This window comes from Sinocyclocheilus rhinocerous, unplaced genomic scaffold, assembly GCF_001515625.1.
Source record: "Sinocyclocheilus rhinocerous isolate Xijiao unplaced genomic scaffold, SAMN03320098_v1.1 scaffold2446, whole genome shotgun sequence".
In the NCBI taxonomy this organism is placed as follows: domain Eukaryota; kingdom Metazoa; phylum Chordata; class Actinopteri; order Cypriniformes; family Cyprinidae; genus Sinocyclocheilus; species Sinocyclocheilus rhinocerous.
In genome coordinates, this window is record NW_015623451.1 from 238,032 (window position 1) to 249,678 (window position 11,647).

The window sequence follows — 11,647 nt, forward strand, 5'->3', positions numbered from 1 at the left end:
CCTGAATCAGGAGAGAGATCTGCACAAATCAAGCACTGTTTACAAGCCCAAAAGGATTTGTTTAGGATTATTATGATGGTTTTATCAGCTGTTTGGACTCTCATTCTGACGGCACCCATTCGCTGTAATGCTAATGTAATGCTAAATTTCTCAATATTTTTTTTCTGATGTACTTTAAGTCTCAAGTATTTTACATGTGCTTTTTTGTATGTTAGTCAGCACATCAAAATAAGTGTACTTCTTTAAAGCATGACAGAATTTTATTAAAACATGATTTAAAATGAAATTTTAATGTATAACTTTTAATTTGACATTATTACAAAGTGCACTTTCTACTTAAGTGTGTTAAGAAACACATTAAATAGAGTTAAGTGCACTTCTTTTTGACAAGGGCCATACTTAAATGAAGCTTAACTTCGAAGTCCCTGAAGTCTCCAGAGATCTGAAAGAGAAATATCAGAGCAATAATGTCTTCCTCTGGACATCCGGCACTTGTGTTAAAGGTCAGGAGCTTCCTGAGATCCGAATGTCCCGTTCTCAGGCCACTCTGTGCTCTTCCAGGATCAATTTCCTGCTCCTCGTTACTGGTGAAACAGCTATGCCTCACATCTGCAGCTCCTTTGAAAATATCAAGCTTCTTGCTCTTTGCTCCTTAGGTCCCACCGAGCGGTCAAAACACAAACCTGAGTCGATGGAAAACCCATCCCACGTATCTGATCCCTATCTGGCCGCATTTCATCCGCGCTGGAGTCAGATCGCTCACTCCGCCTTCAAGGACTCGATTCCTTCCCAAATAACAGCACTGGTGCAGTTCTCACTCACAGCTGCATAGAGCTGTATACAATGACACGCTGGAGGTTTTTGATGATGCTTTGAGGACTGAAGTCTATGAAGCAAATCTCTGAAAATGATTTGGAATCAAGAATTATTGCAAATCAATCCAGCGGTGCTTGTGAACCGTGTGTTATTCTCATTCCTACCAGACTGACTGATTTAAGAGTTATTTGTTGACTACGGATGAGGTGAGCGAAAGTCATGAGGAATAATTAATAGGGATGCACCGATTATGAATTTTCAGTTTTTCATGGCCAACGATTGCCAATTTTATTATAATAAAATGGGTCGATTCTGATACCAGTTGCTGATTTTCTTTTATGAGCAAGTGACTAGAATGTTTAATGTTTAGAGCAGGGCTGTCTCGGTCCTGGAGGGCCGGTGTCCTGCAGAGTTTAGCTCCAACCCTAATTAAACACACCTGAACCAGCTAATCAGGCTCTTACTAGGCATAGAAACTTCCAGTGTGTTGAGGCAAGTTGGAGCTAAACTCTGCAGAACACCGGCCCTCGAGGACCGAGTTTGGACAGCCCTGGTTTAGAGTATGTAATTCTTTCTTACTATCAATTAAATTACTGCAATGCATTTTGTGTACAAGTCCAGAAGACAGATCAGACGGGAAAAAAAAAAAAAAAAATCTCTAAAAATTAAACTACAGCTGGAATTAATATAAGAGTTCAGAATGAAAACACTCTCATTTACTCACCCTCATGTCATTCCAAACCGTTGTCTTTCATTTGCTTTTTTTTCCCTAAATGTTCCTGTAGTTCTGTTCATGTGGTTCGATTCCCAGGGAATGCATGAACTCATGTAATGAATACCTCGAATACAGTATGAGTCCCTTTGGATGAAATCATCTGCCAAATGCATAAATGCTAATGTAATGTAATTTTCGATTTTCGTTGTAATTTTATAGTAATTTTGTTATGTGCTTTCATGCTTTTTTTTTTATTTATTTTTTTTTTTTATTCAGATTTATTTTAATTGTTGTTTTAGCACATCTATTTTATTTCAGTTGGCAAGGCAACATTTATGTTTTTTATTTAAGCTTTTTTAAGTTGAAGTTTTTCATCTAATATTTATATTTAAGTGAATGCATTTATTTATTTGAGCAACAAACACTTTTTAATAGTTTTAATTTTAGATTAACTTGTTTTAACATTTTATGCACATGTGCAAACAGGATTTAAATGCATTGGCAAATCTTTTTTTACTGAATTCAATTTTGGTCTGTTTGTCACGGCAAGCTATCGTAAGACTTCTGAAGACTTACAGTGCATGACGCAATCATTTTCTTTATGTTTTTTGTCATTTTTGGAGCTTGACACCTCCTGGTCACTCTTTCCTTTTATTGTAAGTTAATGAGCAGTATGAACATTTTGCTAAATATCTGCTTTTTTTTTTTTAAAGCAAGTCATGAGTGATATGAGAGTAAGTGATGACAGAATGTTCGCTTTGGCTGAACTAAATTAATTTTGACTGTATTTTGTTTGAATCATTGTTTTAAGTTTGTGGTTATCTCCGTAACTTTGAGGACTTAAGTGAACTAATAAACACTTGAAACTTGTCAGATATCAGAAAGTTAGAGGTACCGTTCTTCCAGTTGAAGTTGGATACATCTGACAATGCCGCTTTTAGTTTGAAGACGTCAAGAACCGTTAGAGAAATCAAAAGAGTGTCAGTATAAAGGGAGCCCGTTTACCTGCTATTTGATGCTCGGAAAAACCTGTTTGAAGCTGGGCAAATGGATGTCTTTGCCAGGATGTCATAATTACTCAGCACTGATGTCAGAGTTCGCTACCAGAGCCTAAGGGCACAGATGGAGGCTCAGGAAGAGTCACAACCACCAAATCCATCCACAACCTTTATATATAATCATTAGAATGATTCATATTGTAATCTATTAAATTAGAAAATGGTTATTTTAAATTGGAATAATATTTCACTTTATTACTGTTTGATCAAATAAATGCAGCCTTGGGGAGCAGAAGAGACTTCTTTCAAAACCACTGAAAAATCTTAATTATTCCAAACTTTTGACCGCTGATGTTTATATATTGTATATTATATAATTACAGGATGAGCGTATTATACTATGACACCATATACAGTCTCAAATAATCAACGTACATCAACATTTAATCAGGCCTGTTTTTGCCATTATGATTTTTTGCACTGTAACATTATTTTCATGACCGTTAAATCCAGCCCACAGCTGACCGGTGTTTTGTCCGTGTCTCACAGAGATGTCGGGGACGGGGCCGGACATCTCGCAGGTGCACTGGAAGCAGCAGTGGCTGGAGAACGGGACGCTGTATTTCCACGTGGCTATGAGCAGCTCTGAGCAGCAGTCGCAGGTCACGCAGCCCACCGTCCGGGAACCACCACACGTCCTGCACGAACACATGCACCTGCTGCACATCTCCGTCATGGTGAGGACTGAACACACACACACACACACATCTGTACAAAACACAACTAACACCATCACAGCTCATCTGGCTCACAGACCATCTGGATTTAGATATTCCAAAAAAACAAAACAAAAATCAACTCAAGTTCAGTTGCTGCCTTCAATTTTTAAGTATAATTTTCACTGGATGCAGATCTTTGAGTGCATATAGTTTCTTGCACTTTGCATACAACTGCAATGGGTTCGTCACACAGTGGTGCTCTGGCAGACCACTGCTCTTAGACGAGACTAAGAATGAGAGAAAAATACTCAAAGCAATGACGAAACCACAATGCTGGCTTAAAGGATTAGTTCACCCCAAAATGAAAATTCAGTCATTAATTACTCACCCTCATGTCGTTCCAAACCCGTAACACCTTCGTTCATCTTCAGAACACCAATTAAGATATTTTTGATGGAATCTGAGAGCTCTCTGACCCTCCCATAGACAGCAACACAACAGAAATGTTCCCAGACAGAAACGTAGCAAGGGTAATCGGTAAAACAGTCCATGTGACATCAGTGGCTCAACTTCGATTTTGCGAAGCTACGAGAATACTTTTTGTGCGCAAAGAAAACAAAAATAACAATTTATTTAATGATTCTTCTCCCCCAAGTTACGTCTTCTGCCATTTTGAAAAGTACCTAAGAACGTAATCGGTGTTATTTCCATTAGGGGGGAAACGGGCACATGAACGTAATCAGCGTTGTTTACACTTAGGGTAAATGGCGGAAGACTGTAACTCGGGTGAGAAGAATTGTTGAATAAAGTCATCATTTTTGTTTTCTTTGCGCACAAAAAGTATTCTCGTAGCTTCGCAAAATTGAAGTTGAGCCACTAATGTCACATGGACTGTTTTACCGATTGTCCTTGCTACGTTTCTGTCTGGGAACATTTCAGTTGTGTTGCTGTCTATATTAGATTCTTATATTAGATTCCATCAAAAATATCTTAATTTGTGTTTTCCGAAGATGAACGGAGGTCTTACGGGTTTGGAACGACATGAGGGTGAGTAATTAATGACAGAATTTTCATTTTGGGGTGAACTAACCCTTTAAATTATACCACATCATACTTGAAAAATTTACGCAAAGAAATACAAATAATTAAATGAAGAAAAAAAAAAAGACATTTACTTACCTGAATCAAAATGTGTGCTGTATATCCTAGAGTTGCTAGTTGCTATCCAGCCTTCTCACGTCACTGCTGCAATCCAGGCGTGTTTCTCGGAAATCTGAACACTTAAACACAGGAAAATACTGTAAATTCACACTCGATTTTTACAGTGCACTCAAAACAGCATCCACAAGCTTTACATGAGCAGCAGAGAGAAGAGAAAAATAAAGACAAGCAGCTCAATATCCGTTATTGCATCAGAACCAAACCGCAGTTTCCACTTAGCAAAATAAACAAACACCATTCTCTCCTGTTCTGTATTTTCAGTCAGAAAACATTCTCTGTTTCCTCACAGATGTGTGTATGTAGTCCATAAACTGTCGGCCCCAATAAGTTCAAGACACTGATTTAGTGAATTATCTGTCTTCCCGCTGGTTCCGTCCAGCCCTGACCCTCCTGAATCCCTGAGCCCTGGGCCTTCTGTGTTCCCTCCCAGCCTCCCTCTCCCACCTCCTCTCCAAATTTATTTAAGTGACTTTTTTTATTTTTGATTGGATGTTGTGCAATTCTTCAGTCTCCTCAGCCACTCCCGCTGTCCAGTCATCTTCATCCCCTGCCAGTTCCTCTGTTTTGCCTCCTCTCTATATATCTTCCAGTCCTGCTGCCCTTTCTCAGCTGGTTCCTCTAAACCCCTCAGCTCACCCTCAGTCAGTGCCATCCTGGAGCTTTGTCTCGTTGTGCGTCTTCCAGTCTCCAGCTCTGCCTTGGTGTGAGGAACCCCTGTCGCCGCCTCCAGCATCCGAGGCCTGGATTCCACCTCAGCCCTTCAACCCATCGGCTCTGCCTTGTCTCCTAGCTCCCTCGACTCCACCGTGGCCCGTCATCCCACTGGCTCCAGTGGGCTACCTTGTCCCTCTGGCTCTGCCTTGGTCAGTTGTCGACCCTCCATCGCTATGGGATTCCACTCCTCTGGCTTCGCCTCCCTCTGGCTCAGTCGGGCTCCTCCTCCCCTCCGGCTCCTCCTTGGTCCTCAGTAGAGGTCTTCTACCCTTCGGGCTTCAGGTTGGGTTCAGGTTAATGTTTAACTAATAGCCTTGGGCTTGGGCCAGGTTCGGGTTGAGACTCGAGACCGGTGAGTGAGTGCAGGTGTCGCTCATTAGCAATCACTCCACCGGCCTCGCTCCGTTCCCACGGCTCTCGGCCCCGCCCCCACTCCTCACAATATATATATAGGCTATGTAAATATATATTTTTTGGCATATATAACTTTTGCGCATGTGCTCCTGATCTCGCGCGCTTTTTCTATCATAACACGATAGACAAAATGAGTGTGATAAAGCAAAAAAATTGTGAGGGGAAACTCATTACAGTGTCAAACAATGCAGGAAAAACTGCACAATGGAGGAATTACGATCTTGTCCTTACAAGCAATAAAGAGCTCAGCGGTTACGTGCAGTTTAGGGCTTGCAAAGCTGCCTTGGCCTACGACAGTAAGAAGACAGGTACATCTTCTCTACAGCGACACATTGACCGTGGATGCACTCGTTCAAAAGCAGGTTACCTATGGCCGCGTCCCAGCGGAGAGTGTGCTGCCTGATCCCACTTCCATCTCTCGGAGATGTAAGGAAGCTGCGGCCTCAAAACGACGGACAGTGCTCAAAGAAATATCGGATATTAGTGTTCGGATGACCACTGACATGTGGACTGATGATTACCGCAAGAACAGTTTCTTAACAATCACTTGCCACTACATCACTCCAGAATTTTTGCTTTGAAGCAGAGTTGCTACAGCGATGTTCCCCCCTGAAGAAGCAAAAACCGGTGACAACATACGGTGAGAATAACAGTGGCAGCTTGTTTCTGTACTTGGATATGATGTTTGTGTTATGAACAAAGTCGTCTGGGTCACTGATCAGGGATCAAACATAATTGCTGCACTCTCACTGTATCATCGGCTGGATTGTCAGGACCATGTTTATAACACAGTACTCAGACGTGCACTTGATTGTGACGAACTACCAGACTGCGCACCAGAGGTCACACAGACTTTGTTGGCAGCAAAGATGCGTCAAGCAAACAGGTATAATAAACCAGTTAACAAAAACTGTCATACAAATGTCAGACACCAGGTTCAGCACTGTGTTCCTTACCTTGGAATCGATTAAAGAGGTATACACTGAGCTTCATGAAAAACTTGACAAACGCGGAGAAAGCCGAATAATCGACAGGTGTCTTAAGAGTTACTGCTGGAATTTCTTCGCCCATTCTACCAGGCTCAGAGCGAACTAGATGGCGACCAGTATCCCACACTTAACCTGGTTATTTTGTGGCATGAGCAGCTTAAGCGCTTATTCGTGAGCGACATCTCAAATGGCTGAATGGCAAAATCAAAATTGAGACGCTGCATAAACTTCCCATAATTCTATGGCCAAAATTCTGTCAGCTCCGGATGCTGTCTAACCCTGACAGAGAGAATATCCACCAAGAAGCCAGGCTTTGGATAGCCAGCTTTACCCGTGGTGGCGAGCCAGCTGTTGAACCGGCAACTAAAAGAAGCAAGACTGTAGTGGCAGAGTTTGAGGAGTCAATAAACGTGCCCCTGAATAAAACTGTTGATGAAGTTCAGCAATACATCAGCCGCAACCACGACATGGAAGAGGAGCGGTGTCTCTTGGGTTGGTGGAAAAACAACAGCGGCTTTTTCCCATTACTGTCAAGACTGGCCCGTTTTATACTCTGCATCCCTGCAAGTAGTAGCAGCAGCGAGAGAAACTTCAGTGCTGCTGGAGTAACTTTTAGTGAGAGGAGGACGGCGCTGAAACCATCACCTGTCGATGCCGTTCTCTTCCTTCACAACTCATGCTGAAAAGGATATATTTGTGTAAATAGTTGTGCAACACTTTCCGCGAACTCTGTTTTGAAGTTAGAAGTTCGAGATTCAAGAGGAATTTATGACTGTTGCACCTGTGTTGTTACATAGCAACGTTTCATAATTGGTAACGACGTGCTTTTTCTCTGTTTAAACTGTTGGTTTACACATATTTGTTTACTGACGGATGCATGCAATCCTGAAATACAGCATCTTGCAAAACGTTATGTGTTGTGAGAAACCCATTTCGGGTTCGGGTTGTAAATTTAACAGTTCGGGTCGGGCCACGTCAAATGATCTCGGGTATGGGCCGGGCTCAGGCAGACCTCTAGTTCTCAGTCGCTCCGCCTCCACCGCGGTCTTCCAGATCCCCGCCTCCGCCTCGTGTTGTTTTAGTATCATATTCATGGACTTTTAGTTTGTGTTCCTTGGTTTCAGTTCCCGCTTCTCATTTGTTGTCATGGACATTCATTAATCATCACAGGTGTTATTCATTAGTTCCCTCATTTGCCTTGTGTTTATGTTGCTCTGTGTTTCTATTCATTTGTTGATTGTTGTGTTTGACACACTGTCTTGCTTGTGGATTATCTTCTGAGTTATTTATTCAATTTAATTTTGCTGCTGTCACCATCTTCGTCTTCTTCTGGACTATACGTGACAGGTCCAATGATACTACTGTATTGCTTTGAAAATGATTAGACTATGGCAATGGTTTTTGGTGAGATTGGCTATGAATTCTAAGGCTCATTCTCTATATGCACACGTTTCTATGTTAGTTTCGTTTCAAAGAGCCACACAGCCTACTCGCAGCGAAAGACATATTAAACAATATGTGACCCTGGACCACAAAACCAGTGTTAAGTCACTTGGGTATATATTTAGCAATAGCCAAAAAAAACATTGTATTGGTCAAAACTATCGATTTTTCTTTTATGCCAAAAATCATTAGGATATTAAGTAAAGATCATGTTCCATGAAAATATTTTGTAAATTTCCTACTGTAAATATATCAAAACTTAATTTTTGATTAGTAATATGCATTGCTACGAACTTCATTTGGACAACTTTAAAGGCGATTTTCTCAGTATTTTGATTTTTTTTGCACCCTCAGATTCCAGATTTTCAAATAGTTGTATCTCAGCCAAATATTGTCCTATCCTAACAAACCATACATCAATGAAAATTTTATTTATTCAACTTTCAGATGATATATAAATCTCAATAAAAAAAAAAAAAAGACCCTTATGACTGGTTTTGTGGTCCAGGGTCACATGATAAAAATGACGATTTGAATGATTTTTGCAAAATTACTTGTAATATCTAGGGACATCGCTTTTTCGCTCTCTCAAACACTCACACAAACAGAAGCTTGTCATCAACACAAATGGCTTTGATACTGTAAAACAGCATTACATTTTTCAGCTGTGAGCTGATACGATTTTTTATTTTTTATTTTTTTGTATTGGTTAAACTAATAACATTGATATTTGTAGAGACGGTACTACCCAGTCCCGCAGAGAGCCATGGTGGATGTACGTAATATCACGCACTTGAATCAGTGAATCACACTGTTGCCAAATCACTGGCATTACAATGTAGTTCCCCTTCAGGAACTCGAGATGTGTCGCAAAGCGTTTTGCGAAGCAGCATCTCGTTCCCTCGGGGAACTAGGGTTACATATGTAACCTAGTGACGTTCTCCTTCAAGAACTCGAGCTGCATCGCAAAATGCAAAATGCTCAGCTAAATAATTGACTGCAGATCTTTCGGTTACTGAAAATTGTACATTTAGGACTGATTTTTCCATTTGCGTTATATTGCATTGTAACAAGCCTCCTCAAGTGGTCATGGTTGCAGTTGCCAGATTTCAAGAGTTTAAATCCCCCAGTCAGAGCTTTTCTCTTGAATGGATACATTTTCTGCCCATCGTTTTACTTAATTTTACCAACCTGGCAGCTGTGTGCACTCACTCTCTCTGCATTAGGGAAAAAGGGCTGAAGATCTGAAAAGTAAAACAAATAAATAAATAAATACAAATAAAAAATACTATATTATTAATTAAAACATACTATATTATTATTATTATTATTATTTATTATTATTATTATTTAAAAAATATTGTAAGGAAACGTTTTCAGTATGTTATCCATTATAGTAGTTTCTGTAAACGTTGAGCTTCAGCAGCAGAGTTCAACAGTCAGGTGCAAAATCAGTCCCTGAGCAACAATAAGCATCTACTATAATACACATCATCTCCAGTGGAGTGTGTTTTCCAGAAGACATTTCACACACACCTTCACATTTATCCTCAATCCGCCTCCAGAGTCACACACACTGACTGATATCATGTAGACGCGGAAGAACAGAACTGGAGCGGCTAAAAATGAGCATCCATAGAGAGAAGCTATTCTCCGCTTCATGAAAACAAGATGTATTTGTCTGCGTGCGCGAGCGGCCAGCGGTGCCCTGGCATTTTCAATGAGCATCATTAACTGTAATTCTGTCAAGGCAGTGACAGATTGAAGGTGTTGAGCAGTGCTCTTCCGCCAGCGAGCTGTCGCTCAGCCTCTGTTCACACTCACTTGTTTGTTATCTCAGGTTTGATCCCCTGTTCAGAAGATGAGAGATGAGCTGGGGCCCGTTTCAATAAGGAGGTTCAACCAACTCTGAGTTGAAACTCAAACTCTGAATTGACTTACCCTGAGATGGGAAACTCTGAGTTTTCGGATTCAGAACAGCTAAATTGTGTTAGTTCAGTCGACTCTGAGTAGGTTGACTCTGAGTTTAGCTCGTGCACCACGACTATGAGAAGTCATGATCAATGGAGCTCCGAAATTATGATTCACCATGGCAACAGCACCGACAAAAAGATGTCCGCATACTTCCGAGTCAATGCGTAACGTTAATTCTTAATCACTGTTATAATATCAGAGGTAAAAACTGGCAGAACGGTAAATTATTAAACTATTATTATTTTTATGTGTTATCCAAACTACTGCACACCTGGGGCCCATTTCAATAAGGAGGTTAAAACTTGATTTCTGAGTTGACTTACCCTGAGATGGGAAACTCTGAGTTTTTGGTTTCAGAACAGCTAAATTGTGTTAGTTCAGTCGACTCTGAGTAGGTTGACTCTGAGTTTAGCTCGTGCACCACGACTATGAGAAGTCATGATCAATGGAGCTCCGAAATTATGATTCACCATGGCAACAGCACCGACAAAAAGATGTCCGCATACTTCCGAGTCAATAATTAACTTTAATTCTTAATCACTGTTATAATATCAGAGGTAAAAACTGTAAATTATTTAACTAAATTTAATTTTCATGGTATCCCACGGCAAAAAAAAAAACAAAACGTAGCAGCCTCTAAAAATGAATTATAAAAACACGATTCAATCAAGGTAAGCTTTAAGCATAAAAGTTTCATGGGTGTAGGCTACATGACTTTACAAACCTTTGACATATTAAATATCATTCAGTGTCTATTTCAATGTGCAGCATGTTTTTCCACATAGTTTAACACTCTTTTCACATAGGCGTATTAAATATTCTCTAATAAAAAAACCCAACCACAATGGAAATCCTTAAGAAATTTACTGTGTGGATCATTAAAGACTGTTATTCTTCATCTTCTTCTTTGTCGTGAGTGTGATTACCTTACAAGGTTGACAGAAATCCACTAGACGGCTAGGCAGTGATCAGATGTTTATTCTAGGACATGTGAAATATTTTAATAAGTTTCATATTATTTTGGGTGTCTTGAATATGAGCAAGGCATCATTAAATCAGGAGATGACCTCTGCATTATGCAGCACAGTGTCTCCATTGAAGGTCATGTTCTAGCAGAGCATTGACCCCAAGCTCGAAAATACCCAGGGATGGTTGAAGAACAAAAGGTGGAGTGCTCTGAAGTGGCCCGATTTATATCCCATTGAATATCAATAGAGACCGGAAAACAGCAGTTGGCACCATTCAAATCGCAGATAATTGAATCATTTTGCAAAAGAGTGGACCAAACTGCCAGTAGAGAGGTTTAGAAATGTCATTGGTGGCCACAAAAAACACCACACCCGTTTGTATTTTCCAAAACATGTGCTACCAAATATTCACTGAGATTATCAATATTTTCTAGGCAATTTTAGGTTTTCAGTGTGTAACAAGCTGAGCACTTGCAGCCTTTTGCTTTGCTTTGGTTCACTGCAAATCAAAAAACACGTGTGTGTGTGTGTGTGTGTGTGTGCGCGTTTTTGTGACAAATGAGGACATACATTTGTATAATGACAAAGGTATGACATAGGTATTACAAGGAGAAGGTGACTTTTCAGGACATTACCCCATGTCCCCACTTTTCAAAACGCTTATATATAACACACA

General features: G+C 40.3%; 1 protein-coding gene across 1 annotated transcript in view; it reads left to right on the forward strand.

Annotated features, from left to right (window-relative positions):
- The window catches only part of LOC107741301 (astrotactin-2-like), a 151,132-nt gene that overhangs the window by 89,957 nt on the left and 49,528 nt on the right, over nucleotides 1–11,647 (forward strand). The window contains exon 2 of the mRNA XM_016554031.1: nucleotides 3,079–3,266. Within this exon, the coding sequence (XP_016409517.1) occupies nucleotides 3,081–3,266 (186 nt within the window). The 5' untranslated portion in view covers nucleotides 3,079–3,080. The remainder of the gene's footprint in view (nucleotides 1–3,078; nucleotides 3,267–11,647) is intronic.